This window comes from Neoarius graeffei, chromosome 16 (assembly GCF_027579695.1).
Source record: "Neoarius graeffei isolate fNeoGra1 chromosome 16, fNeoGra1.pri, whole genome shotgun sequence".
Taxonomy (NCBI): Eukaryota; Metazoa; Chordata; class Actinopteri; order Siluriformes; family Ariidae; genus Neoarius; species Neoarius graeffei.
In genome coordinates, this window is record NC_083584.1 from 768,504 (window position 1) to 789,353 (window position 20,850).

General features: G+C 41.0%; 2 protein-coding genes across 2 annotated transcripts; one reads left to right on the forward strand and one right to left on the reverse strand.

The window, feature by feature from the left end:
• The first annotated feature begins 1,597 nt into the window (after positions 1–1,597).
• Positions 1,598–2,807, forward strand: LOC132899863 (general transcription factor II-I repeat domain-containing protein 2B-like). Its single transcript, XM_060941918.1, has 2 exons — positions 1,598–2,017; positions 2,130–2,807. The coding sequence occupies exons 1-2, from the start codon at positions 1,735–1,737 to the stop codon at positions 2,492–2,494; spliced, it is 648 nt and encodes a 215-aa protein (XP_060797901.1). The 5' UTR covers positions 1,598–1,734; the 3' UTR covers positions 2,495–2,807.
• Positions 2,808–14,750: 11,943 nt separating this feature from the next.
• LOC132899864 (olfactory receptor 8G1-like) lies at positions 14,751–15,692 on the reverse strand. The gene has a single exon (XM_060941919.1). The coding sequence runs from the start codon at positions 15,690–15,692 to the stop codon at positions 14,751–14,753; it is 942 nt and encodes a 313-aa protein (XP_060797902.1).
• Between the last annotated feature and the right edge of the window lie 5,158 nt (positions 15,693–20,850).

The window sequence follows — 20,850 nt, forward strand, 5'->3', positions numbered from 1 at the left end:
AAGACCATTCAGTGCTTTAAAGGTCAATAGTAATATTTAATAATCAGTATGAAATTTGATTGGGAGCCAATGCAGTGTGGATAAGACAGGGGTGATGGGGTCACATTTTCTAGTTCTAGTAAGGACTCTTGCTGCTGCCTTTTGAACTAACTGGAGCTTGTTTATGCACTTATTGGAACATCCAGACAGTAAGGCATTACAATAATCCAACCTGGAGGTAACGAAAGCATGAACTAGTTTTTCTGTGTCGTGTCATGACATTAAATTTCTTAGCAATATTTCTGAGATGAAAGAAAGCTATCCTGGTAATGTTATCAGTGTGAGTTTTGAATGAAAGACTGGGGTCAATAATCACCCTGAGGTCTTTAAGTGCTGCAGGTAAAGAAACAGAAAGGCCATCCCGAGATATTATGTAATCAGAAAACTTACTTCTAGCTGCATGTGGTCCGAGTACAAGTACTTCAGTCTTGTCAGAGTTAACCAGAAGGAAGTTAATAAGTATCCAGTGTCTAATGTCCTTTACACATTCCTCAATTCTATTAAGCTGGTGTCTCTCATCTGGTTTTGCAGAAACATACAACTGTGTGTAATCAGCATAACAGTGGAAACTAATACAACGTTTACGAATTGTAAAAATAATAAATTATTCTCTAAGGATCAGCTATGAACCCAAATCCTTTAAACTAGCAGTTATCAAAGCCCTGATTAAAAACCTGACCTTGATCCCTATCAGCTCTCCAATTATTGGCCAATATCAAACCTCCCCTTTATCTCCAAGATCCTTGAAAATAAAGGGGAGGTTTGATATTGGCCGATAATTGGAGAGCTGATAGGGATCAAGGTCAGGTTTTTTAATCAGGGCTTTGATAACTGCTAGTTTAAAGGATTTGGCTTCATAGCTGATCCTTAGAGAAGAATTTATTATTTTGAGAAGCGATTCAATTACTTCAGGTATTATTTGTTTGATTAGATGTGTAGGTAAGGGATCTAGTACACAAATTGAAGCTTTTGATGTGGAGATTAATGAAAGTAATTCAATTTCTCTAAGGGGAGTAAAACATTCTAATTGATGATCTGATACAGTTATCTTGTTAACTACAGGGTCACTTACATTTTCTGACCTTAAATTAGTAGTTTGAATTTGTTGTTGGATATTTTCAATTTTGTCATAAAAAAAAAAAAATCATGAAGTCATTGCTACTACATACTGCAGGTGTGCATGTGTCTATCGTGGACATACTGTATAGTGAACATATACTTCAGGAAGCTCTCCTTCCAATCTAATTTGAATGCTACCAATTTTGTTTGATGCCATTTACGTTCCAATTTTTGAGTGGTCTGTTTTAAAATGTGAGTGTCATCATTATACCAGGGTGCTAATTTTTTGTCTCTGACCATTTTCCTTTTTAGAGGAGCTACATTATCTAAGGTATGGCGGAACATTGACTCTAAGGCTGGGGTGCCATGGTAACGGCCCGCGGGCCGGATACGGCCCGATTGGTCATCACATCCGGCCTGGTGGTTCATGAGACTTTTTTTTTAATAATAAATTAATAAAAATCGAATGTTTTGTGGGGTTTTTTTCGTAATGATTTTAAATCTAATGTTTCAATTTGATTCCATTTTCGTGTAATCCATCGGTTCGTTTTTAGCTGCTCTCTGCTTGCTGCAGCACGCGCAGGTGCAATGACCCGGATTTAATGTAGAGTCGGCTAGTTGTTGCTCGTTCACAAGATGTTGTCTAAAAAGAGAAAAGTTGATTCTGAGGGTCGCATCTTTCAGGAAAAATGGAGAGAGAAATACTTTTTCTGGGAAGTAGGGGGAAAACCTGTTTGTCTGATTTGTTCGCAACAAGTGGCTGTATCGAAGGAATACAATGTCAAAAGACATTACGAGACCCACGCCGACAAATACAGCCAATTCACCGGGCAACGCAGGACTGAAAAGCTAAATGAGCTTGCCTCAAACCTTCAAAAACAGCAAGCAGCTTTCTCAAAGTCTCGAGAGACACATGAAGGTTCGTTTTAATATCATACATCATCTTCAGTTCTCCTCCTTTAATGTTAAATGCGGCTGTTTTCAAAGAGGGGTGTCTCAATATCTTTGTTGTACATTTTATTTCATGTTAGGGGCAGTGAAGGCGAGCTACATCATCGCGTGGGAGATCGCAAAAGTGTCCAAGCCATTTTCGGAGGGTGCATTCATCAAGGATAAATACGCATCTGTTGGAATCCAATCTTTCTATCAGTCATTGCCACCAGAGTACCCAATTATCACGGCCTTTGCCGGTAAAATACTCTGTATGTTCGGGACAACATATTTATGTGAACAGGCATTTTCAGTAACGAATATTAATAAATCGAAACTGCGTAGTCGTCTGACCCATGGACATCTCAACGATGTCATGAAAATAGTAACTGCCCAGAGTCTGTCCCCCAATGTCGACAAGCTGGTAAAAAGTAAAAGACTTCTGGCTTCCACATGTAAAATGTAGCTGGTATTTCTCCCCCATGTAACCTTGTGCTGTGTGCTTGAGGGGGAATAAACAGGATGGCTGTGTGGAAATATATGTGGGACTTGACCAGCAAAGTTAATGTGCCATCTGTAGTTTGTTTTTATTGGTATGTTCAGTCATATTTGGCTCTTTTAAACTAATGCTACTGGATATTTAGTCACTTGACCTATTGGTGGAATTATTTACCCTGGCACTTCTTTCTTTTGACTCGTTTAGGCCTACTTGCCAATCGTTTTAATTGGCCTAATTAGGCCTATGCATTGACATGTTTTTGATGTGCAAGATCAATAAATCTGATCTAAGTCATTTACAGTTTACACTTGTGTTATTTGTGTCTTAGTCCATTTCTGTAGCATTTTTTTTTATAAATGTAGGCTACTTGCATGCTTAGACTGTCACATTTTCAGAGGGTAAATTGCTTTTGTCTGCCATGTTATTGTGCGCCTCATTTTGAGGCTATAGCTTTACAATTCCTTTTGGGCATATAGGCCTTCAAAAATCATATAAAATAATGTCCTTTTGTTGAGTTAGTGTCTGGTCTTTTCAGGCCAAAAGTGTAATTCGGCCCCCAAGGTCCCACTTGAAAAAAATCTGGCCCCCTTACCAATTTCACCCTGGCACCCCTGCTCTAAGGATTCAGTTGCCTGATCAAGTTCTGCAGGGGCTGACAGTGACCCAATCAAAGTTGATAACTCTGGGAGATCATTTATAAACCTCTGTGCAGTTTTTGACATGAATGTACATTTAATACAGTAGCATCATAAGGTGCAGATATCAATCACTCAAACATATTCTGAATGAGATGAGATAAAGATCTGAGATTACATCAGACTGTGGAAGTATGACTATATTTTCTACGTTTAACCCGAATGTTAGTTTTAGATCGAGGGTGTGACTGCCATTATGGGTCGGTCCTATGACATTCTGATTAACCCCTACTGAATCTAAAATGGACACAAATACTGTTTTCAAAGGGTCTTCTGGGTTATCAAAGTGAATATTAAAATCTTAGACAACTAAAGCTTTGTCTAAGGAAATAACCAGGTCCGAGATAAAATCTGCAAATTCAGAAAGAAAATTCAAAATATGGCCTTAGGGGCCTGTAAATGACAAGTAACAGAATTAACTGGGTAGACTTATTTTTCGAGGCTACATACATTATATGAGTATGAAGAACTTCAATTGTATTAAATTTATAGCCAGGTTTGTGTGTTACAGCAAGATAATCATTATAAATAACTGCAGTGCCTCCTCCTCTGCCAGTTAGATGAGGCTGGTGTATATAACTGTATCCAGGAGGACAAGCTTCAATTAATGCTATATATTAATATAGCATCACTAACCCTAGAAGATAACAAAAATAATTCTAGATTCCTATTTAATACTGTAGCAAAATTAACCAGGAAAATGTCCACTATATACACATGCACACCTGTAGTATGTAGTTGCAAAGACTTCATGAATTTTTTTAATGACAAAACTGAGAATATCTGACAAAAAATTCAAACTACTAATTTAAGGTCAGACAATGTAAGTGACCCTGTAGTTAACAATATAACTGCATCAGATCAGCAACTAGAATGTTTTACTCCCCTTAGAGAAAATTGAATTACTTTCATTAATCTCCACATCAAAAGCTTCAACTTGTGTACTACCGTAGATCCCTTACCTACACATCTATTCAAACAGATAATACCTGAAGTAATTAAACCGCTTCTATAAATAATAAATTCTTCTCTCACAATTGGCTACATACCCAAATCCATTAAAGAAGCAGTTATCAAACCCCTGATTAAAACCTGACCTTGATCCCTATCAGCTGTCCAATTATCGGCCAATATCAAACCTCCCCTTTATCTCCAAGAGCCTTGAAAAAGCTGTGGCACAGCAGTTATGCTCATATTTACATAGGAATAACATCCATGAAATGTATCAGTCAGGATTTAGACCTCATCATAGCACAGAGACAGCACTGGTTAAAGTAGTAAATGACCTACTGTTGGCGTCTGATCAGGGCTGTGTCTCACTGCTTGTGTTTCTTGACCTTAGTGCAGCACTTGATACCATTGACCATTCCATTATTTTGGATAGACTAGAAAATGTTGTGGGAGTTAAGGGAACGGCCCTCTCCTGGCTCAGCTCTTATTTAATTGATCGCTATCAGTATGGTGATGTAAATGGTGATTTTTCTAGACATAATGAGGTAAAGTCCGGTGTTCCACAAGGTTCTGTCTTGGGTCCACTGCTTTTTTCTTTATATATGTTCCCTCTGGGTGATATTATTCATAAACATTGTATTAGTTTCCACTGTTATGCTGATGACACAGTTGTATGTTTCTGCAAAACCTGATGAGAGACACCAGCTTAATAGAATTGAGGAATTTGTGAAGGACATTAGACACTGGATGCTTATTAACTTCCTTCTGCTTAACTCTGACAAGACTGAAGTACTTGTACTCGGACCACATGCAGCTAGAAGTAAGTTTTCTGATTACACAGTAACTCTGGATGGCCTTTCTGTTTCTTCACGTGCAGCAGTAAAAGACCTCGGAGTGATTAGTGACCCCAGTCTTTCATTTGAAACTCACATTGATAACATTACCCGGATAGCTTTCTTTCATCTCAGAAATATTGCTAAGATAAGAAATGTAATGTCACTACATGATGTGGAAAAACTAGTTCATGCTTTCGTTACCTCCAGGTTGGATTATTGTAATGCCTTACTGTCTGGATGTTCCAATAAGTGCATAAACAAGCTTCAGTTAGTTCAAAATGCAGCAGCAAGAGTCCTTACTAGAATTAAAAAATATGACCCCATCACCCCTGTCTTATCCACACTGCATTGGCTCCCAATCAAATTTCGTATTGATTCTAAAATACTACTTTTGACCTTTAAAGTACTGAATGGTCTCGCACCACAGTAGCTGAGTGAACTTCTGGTCCTCTATGACCTGCCACGCCTACTTAGATCAAAATGTGCAGGCTATCTGCTGGTACCTCGTATCGTGAAGGCTACATCAGGGAGCAAAGCCTGTATCTCACTGGGCAGCGACAGCCTGTGACTATTTGGAGACACAACAATTGCGATAAAATATGCAAATTAGCAACAATTTTCACATGGAATCACTGAATTGATATTCGCATATTCTATCACAATTATTGTGTCTCCAAGTAGTTGCAGGCTGTCATAGCCCAGTGAGATACACACGTACTTCCTGTCTCATGGAAACTGACTTGAGAAGGGTTTTTGACGGCTTGGTGTCAGACAAGACAGCCCCACAACATCCAGAGACTTGAGATATTCAGGGCGGATCTCATCCACCCCCAGTGCCTTGCCACCGAGGAGCTTGCAAACCACCTCAGTGACTTCGGCTTGGGTAATGGACAAGTCCATCTCTGAGTCATCAGCCTCCGCTTCCTCAATGGAAGATGTGATGGTGGGATTGAGGAGATCCTCAAAGTATTCCTTCCACTGCCCAACAATGTCCCCAGTCGAGGTCAACAGCTCCCCACCTGCACTGTAAACAGTGTTGGCAGAGTACTGCTTCCCCCTCCTGAGGTGCCGGACAGTTTGCCAGAATTTCTTCGAGGTCGACCAATAGTCCTCCTCCATGGCCTCACCGAACTCCTCCCAGTTCCGAGTTTTTGGCTCCGCAACTGCCTGAGCTGCGGCACGCCTGGCCTGCTGATACCCGTCAGCTGCCTCAGGAGTCCCGGAGGCCAACATAGGCTAATAGGACTCCTTCTTCAGCTTGATGGCATCCCTTACTTCCGTTGTCCACCACCGGGTTTGGGGATTGCCGCCACGACAGGCACTGGAGACCTTGCAGCCACAGCTCCAAACAGCCGCATCTACAATGGAGGTAGAGAACATGGTCCACTCAGACTCAATGTCCCCTGCCTCCCTTGGAAGCTGGGAGAAGCTCTCCTGGAGGTGGGAGTTAAAGACCTCCCCGACAGAGTGCTTGGCCAGATGTTCCCAGCAGACCCTCACCATACGTTTGGGCCTGCCAGGTCTGTCCGGCTTCCTCCTTTGCCAGCGGATCCAACTCACCACCAGGTGGTGATCAGCGGATCCAACTCACCACCAGGTGGTGATCAGTTGACAGCTCAGCCCCTCTCTTCACCCGAGTGTCCAAGACATAGGGCCAGAGAGCAGATGAAACAACAACAAAGTCAATCATCGACCTCCGACCTAAGGTGTCCTGGTGTCACGTGCACTTATGGACACCCCTATGCTCAAACATGGTGTTTGTTATGGACAAACCATTACTAGCACAGAAGTCCAATAACAAAACACCACTCGGGTTCAGATCGGGGAGGCCGTTCCTCCCAATCACGCCCCTCCAGGTATCACTGTCATCACCCACGTGAGCGTTGAAGTCCCCCAGTAGAACAATGGAGTCCCCAGTGTGAGCACCTCTCAGTACCTCTCCCAAGGACTCCAAGAAGGCCAGATACTCTATACTGCTATTCGGCCCGTAGGCACAAACAACAGCAAGAGCCCTCTCCCCGACCTGAAGGCGCAGAGAGGCGACCATCTCGTTCACCGGGGTAAACTCCAACACATGGCGGCTGAGCTGGGAAGCTATAAGCAAGCCCACACCAGCCCGCCACCACTCACCATGAGCAACTCCAGAAAAGTGGAGAGTCCAGCCCCTCTCGAGGAGCTGGGTTCCGGAGCCCAAGCTGTGCGTGGAGGTGAGCCTGACTATCTCTAGCCAGTACCTCTCAACCTCCCGCACAAGCTCAGGCTCTTTCCCCCCCAGCGAAGTGACATTCCATGTCCCAACAGCTAGCCGCTGTGTTTGGGGATCAGGTCGTCCCTGCCTTCGACTGCCGCCCAATCCACACTGCACCGGCCCCCTACAGCTACCTCTGTGGGTGGTGAACCCACAGGAGGTCGGGCCCACGTCACCGCTTCGGGCTGAGCCTGGCCAGGCCCCGTGGGCAAAGGCCCGGCCACCAAGTGCGCGCATACGAGCCCCAACCCCAGGCCTGGCTCCAGGGTGGGGCCCCGGCTGTGCCATGCCGGGCGATGTCATAGTCCTTGGTTTTTTATCCATAAGTGTTTTGGTGAACTGCTCTTGGTCTGGCCTGTCACCTAGGACCTGTCTGCCTTGGGAGACCCTAACAGGGGTGTAATGCCCCTGACAACATAGCTCCTAGGATCATTCAAGCATGCAAACTCCAGTACATATGACATGAGTAAGGGCAGACTCCGTCCTTTTGTGAGGGGAGCACCAGGGTATACAGGATCGTCATCATGGTGTTTCTGTAATACAAGAAAAGATTGCTCACATTCATACCTATAGTGGGGCAAAAAAGTATTTAGTCAGTCACCAATTATGCAAGTTCTCCCACTTAAAAAGATGAGAGAGGCCTGTAATTTTCATCATAGGCATAGCTCAACTATGAGAGACAAAATAAGGAAAAAAATCCAGAAAATCACATTGTCTGAGTTTTAAAGAATTTATTTGCAAATTGTGGTGGAAAATAAGTATTTGGTCAATAACAAAAGTTAATCTCAGTACTTTGTTATCTACCCTTTGTTGGCAATGACAGAGGTCAAACATTTTCTGTAAGTCTTCACAAGGTTTTCACACACTGTTGCTGGTTTTTTGGCCCATTCCTCCATGCAGATCTCCTCTAGAGCAGTGATGTTTTGGGGCTGTCGCTGGGCAACACGGACTTTCAACTCCCTCCAAAGATTTTCTATGGGGTTGAGATCTGGAGACTGGCTAGGCCACTCCAGGACCTTGAAATGCTTCTTACGAAGCCACTCCTTCGTTGCCCAGGCGGTGTGTTTGGGATCATTGTCATGCTGAAAGACCCAGCCACGTTTCATCTTCAATGCCCTTGCTGATGGAAGGAGGTTTTCAATCAAAATCTCACGATACATGGCCCAATTCATTCTTTCCTTTACACGAATCAGTTGTCCTGGTCCCTTTGCAGAAAAACAGCCCCGAAGCATGATGTTTCCACCCCCATGCTTCACAGTAGGTATGGTGTTCTTTGGATGCAACTCAGCATTCTTTCTCCTCCAAACACGACAAGTTGAGTTTTTACCAAAAAGTTATATTTTGGTTTCATCTGACCATATGACATTCTCCCAATCTATTTCTGGATCATCCAAATGCTCTCTAGCAAACTTCAGATGGGCCTGGACATGTACTGGCTTAAGCAGGGGGACACGTCTGCCACTGCAGGATTTGAGTCCCTGGCGACGTAGTGTGTTATTGATGGTAGCCTTTATTACTTTGGTCCCAGCTCTCTGCAGGTCATTCACTAGGTCCCCCTGTGTGGTTCTGGGATTTTTGCTCACAGTTCTTGTGATCATTTTGACCCCACGGCGTGAGATCTTGCTTGGAGCCCCAGATCGAGGGAGATTATCAGTGGTCTTGTATGTCTTCCATTTTCTAATAATTGCTCCCACAGTTGATTTCTTCACACCAAGCTGCTTACCTATTGCAGATTCAGTCTTTCCAGCCTGGTGCAGGTCTACAATTTTGTTTCTGGTGTCCTTTGACAGCTCTTTGGTCTTGGCCATAGTGGAGTTTGGAGTGTGACTGTTTGAGGTTGTGGACAGGTGTCTTTTATACCGATAACGAGTTCAAACAGGTGCCATTAATACAGGTAACGAGTGGAGGACAGAGGAGCCTCTTTAAGAAGAAGTTACAAGTCTGTGAGAGCCAGAAATATTGCTTGTTTGTAGGTGACCAAATGAAATTTACCAATTAATTCATTAAAAATCCTACAATGTGATTTCCTTGATTCTTTCCCCCATTCTGTCTCTCATAGTTGAAGTGTACCTATGATGAAAATTACAGGCCTCTCTCATCTTTTTAAGTGGGAGAACTTGGTGGCTGACTAAATACTTTTTTGCCCCACTGTAGGTATGAATGTGAGCAATCTTGTCTTGTATTACAGAAACACCATGATGACGATCCTGTATACCCTGGTGCTCCCCTCACAAAAGGACAGAGTCTGCTCTTACTCATGTCATATGTACTGAGACACAATTTGACAGAAGTAGCTCTTCAGGATCTTCTTACAATGTTTAATGAACACTTCCCTGGCTTGGTGCCAGCAATCTCATATCTTTTTTATAAAGTGTATGGATAGTTTGGCCAGTATGTGCCCCATTTTTATTGCATCAACTGTGAAAGCTACATGGGACCCAGTGAGACAGCTCCAAAAAATTGTTCTTCTTGTAATGCTAAATTTGACATTGAGAGAAACTTAAGGATTGGGTCTTACTTTCTTGTACTTAATCAACCCAAATAGTGGACATTGTGGAAAAATCTGGGATACATTTAAATGAAAGAGAATCAATTCCAGGCATTGTTTCAGATATTCAGTGTGGGGCTGAATACGAAAAACTCAAGCAGAGTGGACAAATAGGGGCTGATGACATATTATTTATGTGGAATTTTGATGGAATTCCAGTTTTCAACAGCAATAATTTTCAGATATGGCCAATTCGGTGTCAAGTCATAGAGCTGTCAGCAAAAGATCGTCAAGCCAACATATGTATACCATGCTTATGGTTTGGTAAAAGCAAGCCGAATATAATCACACTTTTAACTGCTTTTGTGGCAGAGCCCAAGGAACTGGAACAGACTGGAATTAAATGGATGGACTCTGAAAATGTAGAGCCTACAAGCAAAGTTCATTTACTCCTGTGATTGTCAGATTCAGTTGCCCGCCCCCTCCTGAGAAACACAAAACAATTCAATGGCAAATATGGGTGTGACTTCTGCTTTCACACTGGTGGTGGTACATATGTCTGGGAAACCCCAGAACCATCTTTAAGGACAGAGATGGATCATTTTCAACATGCTATGCTGGCTACACCTGCTAATCCAGTAATGGGTGTGAAAGGCCCATCTCCTTTAATGGAACTTGAGAGCTTCAAGATGATCGCTGGATTCATTCCTGAGTACCAACACAGTGTCTGCCTGGGTGTCACTAGACAGATTACATCTCTGTGGCTAGACCAGAGGTGGGCAAACTATGGCCCGCGGGCCACATCCGGCCCGTTGGCGTTTTTAATCCGGCTCGCGGAAGACAATCATATAAACACGATTGAGCAGATCTATAAACTATAAGCATCAGTGTTATCACGTAGACAGGTGGTCTAGAGATCCGTCTTTCCAGTCAGTCGTATTCACACGAGATTACATTTGCAGAGTGGTGCAGCGCGTGCCATGGAAGTCATTCTGGCGCCCGTGCCACTGACGATCTCGAGAACACAGGATAAAACTTTACAGTGAGTGGTCCTAAAAAAAGAAAAGTGAACAGTGAGTGCAGGGTGTTCAATAAAGAATGGACAACTAAATATTTTTTTGCTGAAGTCCGATCAAAGGCTGTATGCCTTATTTGCAAAGAAACCGTTGCAGTTTTAAAGGAATATAACATCAAACAGCACTTTTCCTCCAAGCATGCTAATTATGCTAACAACCAGTCAGCGCAAGCACGGACGAATACAGCTCAGCGGTTGCTGAGTGAATGTGAGTATTAACACTTTCTCTTTTTAAAACTATGTTGGAGCTGTAATAAGATGGTAGTCACATGTTTACAGACATAATATAAAAAGTATAACTCTTAGTAATTTTGGTTGTCGTGGGTGGCTGCTGTAGTGCTGGTGTTTGTTTTTAAGTATTGTGTGCTTTTGGGTGTCTGCTCCGCCCCTCATTTATGTCCCTGTCTGCTATTATAGGTGTATTATGAGCAGCTGACCTTGCTTCTGCTTATATCTGTTCCTGGACTTTTGCCTGTGGAGGTTATTCTGATCTATGAATGGCCTTTTGGAATATGAAAACCTGTTTGGAACCTGTGTTTTGATTTTTTGAGGACTGGAAATATTTCAGTGAGTGACTTTGAACCTGAAAACCAGTTTGGAGTTTTTTTGCTTTCTTGAGCTGTTTTGTTTGATTTTGTGGGCTGGATGGATCCAGTGCCAAACCACTGAACTGCAAACATGTTGGCATGGGGTGGTACCCAAACTGTTGAACTGCAAATATGTTGGCATGGTGTGGTACCCAAACTGTTGAACTGCAAACATTTTGGAATGGTGTGGTGCCTCTCCTACTAATGGTGGTTGGTTGTACTGGCAGGCTGGAAGTGGATGGTTAAAAAAAAAACACTCAGGTGTAAATCTACGAGTTCAGTGAAATGTACAAAAATGATATGTACTGATATGTAATTTAGTTAAATTTAATGATATGCAATTTAGTTGTAAGTATAAAATGATACAAATATACAAATACACTGGAATCCTACTCATCCTGGCAGCTCAAAGATGTAATTTAAGAATTAAGTGTGCTACTTTTCTTACTGTCACGTGTGTGTGTGTGTGTGTGTGTGTGTGTGTGTGTGTGTGTTACTTTTCTGGATGGATCCAATGCCAATCTATTGAACTGCAAGCATTTTTCTGCTCTGCCTTTGTTGACTGAGAACTAAAATAAATGTCAATCTGATCTGCATTTGGGTCTCTGTCAGTGAAGGCCTTACAATAACACTAAAGCTTTTCTGGTTTATGTTCGATATGTGGCAGATCACAGAATCCAGGGACACATGTCGGCCCGGGGGCATTTTGAGTTATTGACAGATTCAGAAAGTACAGTTTCTAAGCTTTCCAATGATGCCTTCCATGTGGAGATCTGACAATATTTGAAGAATGTGTGGCCTTTTGAAAGTGTATACTTCTTAAAACAGGAAAGGGAGAAAATCGCCCTCAAAGTTTTTCATCTCAGCTACTCTGGGTGTAGGGCGGGCACATAATGCTGCTCATTTGCATGACATTAAGGAAAGCCCTACCCCCTACGAGCTAGCACGATACTACTTTCATGTAAACAAAGATCACTACGTCAATTTTTCTTCCATGCAAAGTATGCCCAACACAATTATGAAGTACAAAAATAAGTCCTAAAGTATACTTTAACGCTTTGTGGTTGAAAAATTACTCACACCATAAGAAAGAAAGATAGCACGATGATGACACAACTAACACAACACTAGTTTCATGTAAAGCCTCGGTCACAACCAGCCGTACAGTACGCGCTCCTACGGCCGGTGTTCTGAAATTTCAGATACAGCTATAAATTTCCGCTATGGGTAGGAAGAAATTATAGGTAGGAAGAAATTTCAGAACACCTGGTCTACACGCAAAAAACGCAAGAAACACACGGAGAGCGCGCATGAAACGCACGAGAGCGCGCGTGTGAAAAGCACGAGAGCACTCGTGTGATGTGCTGATTTTCGAGCCGTAGACCGGCCGCAGAGGTTCTTTGTCATGTCAAACAAACTCTACAGGCGCTTATGTTTTTTTCAGGTTGCAAGACAAACTTACGGCCAACGCGCGTCTTTCTCCATGAACAAAAAAAAAACTGCAGCGATTTGGGAAACGCCAAAAATCACACGGCCAAAAAATCGTACATCCGGTTGTGACCTAGGCTTAACCAAACCACAACACTCTCCGTTACATGCAAAAATAACCACACAGCCTTAGATTAATAAACTCACCCCATCAGAAAGAGAAACGGCGCCTTGCACACACCAATGCCTCCGATGGAATGTAATCCTAGAACGGCCCGTGTATCATCCGATCATTCAAGTATTCCATTCAATCTGGAAAACGAGGTTGCGGGTTTTTTTTTGCTAGAAATGGTCATCTCCGATGTAAATACCGTGTGTCTGTTTGCTTCGCGGTGTTTCAGCTCCTCTGCGCTCTGTTTAGTAACTCATTCCATAGTGAAATCACACGCCTGTATGCAGTTAAGTAGCCATGCGCTCAACTCGGATCATACAGCTGATTCGCGGAAAAAAAAAAAAAAATGACTTGAATCATCATGTGAATGGCCCATATGGTAATTTACCCACACCCCCCAGCAGGCTACAGTCCTGACAAAAATGAGACAATTTGCAACAAAAAATGTATGCTTTTCCAACAAAACAATCTATTATCTGAAACACTGTAGGTTCTTTCACTTACAGGGCTTGGGCCATAAATATGAGACAAGAGATCAGAATTTCAGTTTTCATTTCCTGATATTTACAACTAGATGTGTTAAAGATCTCATGAGTACACAGATCTGATTTTTAGCTGAGCAAAGTATTGGAATAGATAGTCTTAAAGTGCATATCCTGGACCATTTTTTTTTTATATGAAAGTATGTCCCTTTACACACTCATCCAGAAGGGTAATTTTGCACAAGGCCATCTGTCTATAGCAGAAAAAAATAAAATAACAAAACGCATCTGGAAAAATCCCAAGGGAGTCTGGAGCCAGAATCATGACGTTATCTGCGGAAGCGCCAGCAGGCTGCGAGAGCTTTGCGTGGTTTCAGTGCACAGCCTGGGTAGACCAAGCGCTCCCATTTCTCTCTCATTGTCCGGTCTTTTGGGAAACGATGAGTACTAATCCCATCAAGATTGATGTTGCTACACCCTCCCACAATACATTTGTTTACCATTTTAATAATTATGCAATAACATTGAAGAAATTTGCAGAAAACCACCAGGTCGTTTTCTCATAAACAAACCAGCGCTGGCGTGGGATTCAGAGGGAGGCGTCCCGCACGCGACGTCACGAAAATCAATGTTTCCTGGGAACAGTGTTAAAAGTCCTGTTTACCATGCATTTCGTTATATATGCAGCATTTATCTTCAGAAAGTCTCCACATATGTGTGGAGAAATCTATGTACAGTATGTAAAGTACAAGTATACGGAAGACTTTGTAGAACCCAAACCACCATACTCTTCAAATTTATACAAAAAATAATAAACAGTTAAAATGCACTTGTTTTATTTCTACATACTAAAGAATACATTTGCTAAAATTAAAAAAAAAAAAGTCTTTAGTTTTAATTTAATATTAAGTCTGATCATTTTGGATTTACTTTAACATGCACTGTAACAGTTTTAAATTGTATTAGTTATGTGAACATCTATGAAAAAGTCAAATAATTAATGTGAAATCTGTCCTAATTTTAGAAATTGCACAAAAGAACGAAGGTAAAAGAAGTAATTAATGTTCTTTTGGTGAACTAAAATAATACATTAATTTATATTTTCTTTTTAGTGTTTCTACATGAGGTTCACATGAAGAGATGATTTACATTCCTATGTAAAAATCAAATTCGGTTCATTAATAATAATAATAATAATAATAATAATAATATTATTATTATTATTATTATTATTATTATTATTATTAAAAACATTCTACACTTAAAAAGAAATTGAGGTCCTCTGTTTCCATGAAATCAGTCTCTTCATGCTTTTCAAAATCTCCTGCAACTTTAATCCATATATTATTGGATTGAATAAAGGAGGAATGAGTATATATTCAACTGATTGGATCATGGCAATGATGTGGGGAATTTGATTTGATTCTAGTCTGTTATATATAATTTCAAAAAAAAAGGTAACAGAAAGAAAAATGACAATAAGAAGATGTGGCAAACACGTCTGTAAAGCTTTTCTTCTGAAATCTTTAGAATTCTTTAAACACACGGTGAGAATTCTGATATATGAGTAGACGATGAAGATCACAGGAGGAATTACAGCAATGCTGAAAATAAATAGTCCATATACGTAGTTCACAGATGTTTCTCTGCAACTTAATTTAACAATGGAGTAACCATCACAATATATTCTGTTCAATTTAAATTTACACAACTGACGTTGACAAGTGAGTACAGCTGCAACACCAATTTCACAACAAGGCAAAAGCCATGAGAACAGTATGAGGTTCCTGACCGTTGACATTTTTACAATTGTTGCGTATTGTAATGGATTACAGATGGACACGTATCTGTCATAGGCCATAACTGATAACAGCAGAAACTCTGATGTAGCATATGTGTACATACAAAATGCCTGAAATAAACAGGCTCCAAAAGTGATTATTTGTTTTTCAGACAATAAATCAATGAGCAGTTTAGGATAAAGAGCAGTCGCTCCAAAGAGAGCGTTACACAGCAAAGCAGCAATGAAAATGTACATGGGCTCATGAAGATGTTTGTTCATGAATATGGTAAAAATGACAGAGGTATTAAACACAATAATAGATACGTACACTGTGAGAGTGATTAAAAAATAAACACATCGATAGTTCTGTAAATCCATATGTCCATCTAGTATTAAATATGTAAGATTAGTCACAGCCATTAATTTCTAAAAAGAAAATAATAAAATAAAAATCCATCATCATTAGGTGAAAATATTTTGCTACTGGGGTGAGAAAAAGCGCAGTGCACATTTATGCTCTGTCCTCATGTACTCCTTAGTGACTTTCTGACAATAAGTAGCATAAAAGCCCCACCTTCTTTCCTGAACAATAACAATTCAATATTATTATTATTATTATTATTATTATTATTATTATCCCCTTTGTACATGGCCAGTTGTTTGGGTCAGCCACTAAAGATGCTTTAGAAAGTCAAGCACTTGTGCCTGAATTGCAAAGCCAGCAGGTGGGAAGGTCAAATTCAGTATGTTTTTCGGCACCACAAAGTCTGCTGTCAAGGTGTGGATGCCCCCTGCCAGGTAGTGCTGCACCCCTTGTGTATGGGGCACACAGACACACTCCAGGGAACTTGGCCCCCTTTCATTACCAGCCACCCCCAGTGTGCCCCCCACCAACTCTGGTGCAGAGTCAAACTGTGCCCCCTACTGAGAGCCAAGGGGCAATAGTTGAAATGTATCCAGAGTCTCAATTGGCTGCCTGGGCCAATATAACTCAAGACCCATGGGTTCTTCTGAGAATATCAGAGGCCTGAGGCTACTTCATGCATGCCCCCTCCCTCATATCTGCCTCAGGCCCACAATTGAAAAAAACTTTCAGCTCAATCTATTGAGATAAACTCTCTTTAAACAAAAGGAACCACAGAGGAAGTAAAAGCTCTATGATGTCCAATGGCTGGTTGGTTTATTCCCTTTTTAAAAAAAAGGCAGTTAGCATCCAATCCTGGATGTACAGGGATTAAACCATTAATTAAAAGGCTACCATTCAAAATGCTACATACTGCAGATGTCCTGAGGTTCATCTTCCTAAACGAGTGGTTCACAAATCTCAACTTAAAGGATTCATACTTCCATATCCCCATTAACAAGGCCCATCACTGATTTCTATATTTTGCCTTCCAGGACTGCCTGTACCAGTTCAGAGTCCTACCATTCAGCCTGTCCCTGGCACCAAGGGTGTTCTCAACATGCATACAGGCAGTACTACTCCCCCTGTTGGAGAGAGGCATAAAAATCCTGGAGCTGCATGTCAAACTGGAAAACTCGTTTTTTCCAAACCAAATAATTCAATTTATAGGCATGGTGTTGAACTCACAAGGCATAATGGCCACCTTATCACCGCAGTGTGTGACAGACATCATGTATGTAATTGCATTAATTCATCAGGGTCACTGAATCCATTTCCGGCTACTGTTATGCCTTCATGGCATGCTTACAGCAGCGACACAGATTGTACCATTGGGCCTACTAGAGTTGCAGCCTCTGCTGATGTAGTTAGTTGTAGTATGTTTTTTTTTTTTCCTTTCTCTTGCAAAGACAGCAATCATAGGGGATCCATGTTGCACCTGCATTAATATCAACAAATCTTCGTTTAAGGTACGTAAACCATTTATCATGGCACACATTCAGCTTCTTTACTATGTTGACTGCAGGATGTTTTGGCAGCATGGTGGTGTAGTTGTTAGCACTGTCTCCTCACAGCATGAAGGTTCTGGGTTTGAGCAGAGCAGCTGATGGGGGCCTTTCTGTGCAGAGTTTGCATGTTCTTGCCATGTCTTTGTGGGTTTCCTCCAGGTGCTCCAGTTTCCCTGTGATGACCTTGCGACTTGTCCAGGGTGTACCCTGCCTTTCACCCGTAGTCAACTGGGATAGGCTCCAGCTTGCCTGCGACCCCATAGAACAGGATAAAGCGGCTAAAGATAATGAGACGAGATGAGAAATATCTGAAATACTGATTGCATGCTTCAAGATCTCAACTTGCACATGATGGAAAAAAACAAAAATCACAAATTTCGAAAAAAAAATGCTTCTTTTGCGATTATCTCGGATTCGTTTTGGCCGACATGTGTCCCTGGATTCGGTGAGGGGTCACATATGTATGAATTTGGTGTTGGCCCGGCCCGCCTGGCAAATTTCAAAAGTCAATGTGGCCCCTGAGCCAAAAAGTTTGCCCACCCCTAGGCTAGACAGTAAGCACCATAATGAAGACTGGTACTTGGGCGGCAAGGTCAGTGATATAGACCAGGAATTGCTGGCCGTTAACCCACCTGTGGAGGTCACAAGGGCACTAACATCAATGAAGGACAGAAAATTCTGGAAAGCATCTGAGTGGAGGTCATTTTTCTTGTTTTATGCATTGCCTGTTTTGAATGGCATTCTGAAAAAGAAGTATCGGAATAATCTTTTTTTATTAGTTTTTGCAATACACACTCTTCTTCGGGATGCCATCAAAGTGAGACATGTGGATGTGGCAGAACAAGCTCTGCGGAAGTTTGTGTTTAACTTCGAGAAACTTTATGGTGCTGCTAATGCTTCTTTTAATGTGCATTTATTAATGCACTTGGCAGCAGGCATGCACAACCGGGGACCACTGTGGGCAACATCCACATTTCCATTTGAATCATTTAATGGGACTTTGCTTAGGTTTTTCAGTGGAACAACACATGTGCCAACACAAATAGTGAATAGATTTCTTCGGTGGAGGGATCTCTCTACAAAAGCAAGGACTACAATGGTAAATGCTAATGACAGCATAAAGACATTATTTGAAAAACTTCAAAGTACCTCTGGCTTAAGAAAGAAATCAAAGGAGTTTCAATATAATGTCAGAGGTTTTGGCTGCCCGAAGAAAGGTAGCACATCTGTGTTGCAGAAGATGGCTATTGAAAGTTTCATAGGAGTGCCAGTTCATTTAGGTTTATTTTATGACCAGTTCATTTGTAGCAGTGTGGTTTATCATTCATATAACAACACAACTCTTAAAAAGAGAAATAATTCAGTTGTACAGTTAAATGATGGAACATTCTGCAAAGTTATGACCCTGGTGGCTTTTACATCTGATGATGGGGCCTCATCCACATCTACCAACTTCTGTATTTTAGTAAAAGAGCTTGCCAAGAATGGAGGAAAGGTTTGTAGAGATGCTCATTTAAATATATCTTCCACATTTATAAATGAGGTGTCTCACACCCATAATGCATTTGCTGTGGATCCCCAATCACTCAAACGTAAATGTGTAATGGTTAAGTCCAAGGACAAAATGTATGTCATTCCTCTTCCAAACAATGTTGAAAGAGACTAAAATTCTTGGGGAGCTACTACTTTACAGACATCAACGCCAAACCGACCTCCACATACAGTATCAGTCCTATATGCACAAAGTGCTCTCAGTGACTTTTTGATCTGTACAGTCTCCAATTGCTCTTGTTTGCAGTAGCCCTGCTATTTCTCCTTTAAACAATACTAATGAAATGTTCTTTTTTGAACACTTTTAACAATTGTAATGTGTTAACACTGTGAGTGAACTTCATTTTTTTGCATGTAATTTGGTCTATTGCAATGTGGGTGATGCCATCTGTTAAATCATAATGTACTATTGCACCAACTTTAAATCACTTGCTTTTCAGCAGAACACTCACATTTTTTGAAGTGTGCATTTGATGTTTTGTTTAATGTGGTTTTGTGTGTAAGATGTATTGTATCATATTTTTTGGCCAAACTTATTAAACATTACATAACAACTGCAAGAATTGCTATTTGTGTACTTTACACACAGCACAAAATTTCATAAACGGGTTTAAGTGCATTTTTGTAGTAATACTATTGAACACTTTCCAAAAGAATGTCCTGAAGTATAATTAGACTCAAATGTAACTTAAAATACACTCAAACTTAATATTACAGTGTTGGTATTAAAATGTGTACTTTTAAAATATGCTTTCAGTGTATGTTACAATGACAATTTGAGCATACATTTTAAAATATATCAAAAATATGTGTAAAAACAAATTTCAAACTAGACAGGGACACTCTAACGAGTGCAAACCCCGCCTTTTCCCTATTAAAAGACATTGGGCAAAAATTTCAAAGTTCTGCCATGACCTTGACCTTTGACCTTTGACCTCCAAAATTTAATGGTTTCCTTCCTGGGTGATTGGCAACACGTACAAAATTTGGTCCAAATCGATCCATTGGTTCTTGAGATATCTTGCAGACACACAGACAGACAGACAGACAGACAGACAGACAGATACACACACACACAGACTGACGCAGGTGAAAATAATAACCCCTCCGACTACTGTCGGCGGGGTTAATTACACATTTAGAAATTACACATAACTTTCACTTAAAGTATATTTTAGTATAATATATTTCTATAAAGTGTAATAGTACTGGTAATTGTAGACTTACGACTGCCCGGTCGTAAACCAATCTGGTCATAAGTCGGCCTATGTTAAATGAACGTAAGTATATTGTGATGTGTAATGATATTGTAATCATCTTAAAGTCTTATTTTATCAACATTTTCTTATTTCATTACCTTGGCTCATTATTTGGTTTAAGTCAAACACTGCATACTACACTGCGTACAGTACAATTTGTTTAATATGTGCAAAACAAAAAATATGAAATACAGGTGTGAAAAATAGAAAACATTTTAGTTTGAAACATACCAAAATACAAATGTAAAACATAGCAAAATACAAAATTTAGTGACCGCTGGCATCACTGGTGCTTGGCTGTGGGTCGTCTACGTCATCATCAGCTGTTGCAGCGCTCGGGCTGATGGGAGCATTTGCTTGTTTCATAAGCCAGGAGCTGGGGTGGAAACTGTATGACGGAGTGCACGAGGGCACACAAGAGAGACTGCGCATGTGCCTGGAGCTGGGGCGGAAACTGTATGATGGAGTGTGCAAGGGCGTGCGAGAGAGACTGGGCATGTGCCTGGAGCTGGGGCGGAAACTGTTGTACGTGGTGAGAAGCGCTGCCGGGAGCTGGGGCAGAAACTGTCGTACGCTCAGCAAGCTCAGCTGGGAAACACTTGCCAGTCATAACCAGACGGTCGTAAAGTCAATCGGTTGTACCTGTAAGTCGCATAGGTCGTAAGTCGACGACTACCTGTCTAATTATTTTAAAGTGTGTTAAAAGTGTTAGCGTGAAGTTAGAAAACTTTTTATATATTTACAAAAAGTACAATTTTTGTAAGTACATTTTCAATATGCTATTGAAAATATGAATATACTTTAAATACAATAAAGTACATTTTTTTTTCGCCAGGGAATATTTGGCATGAAATTTC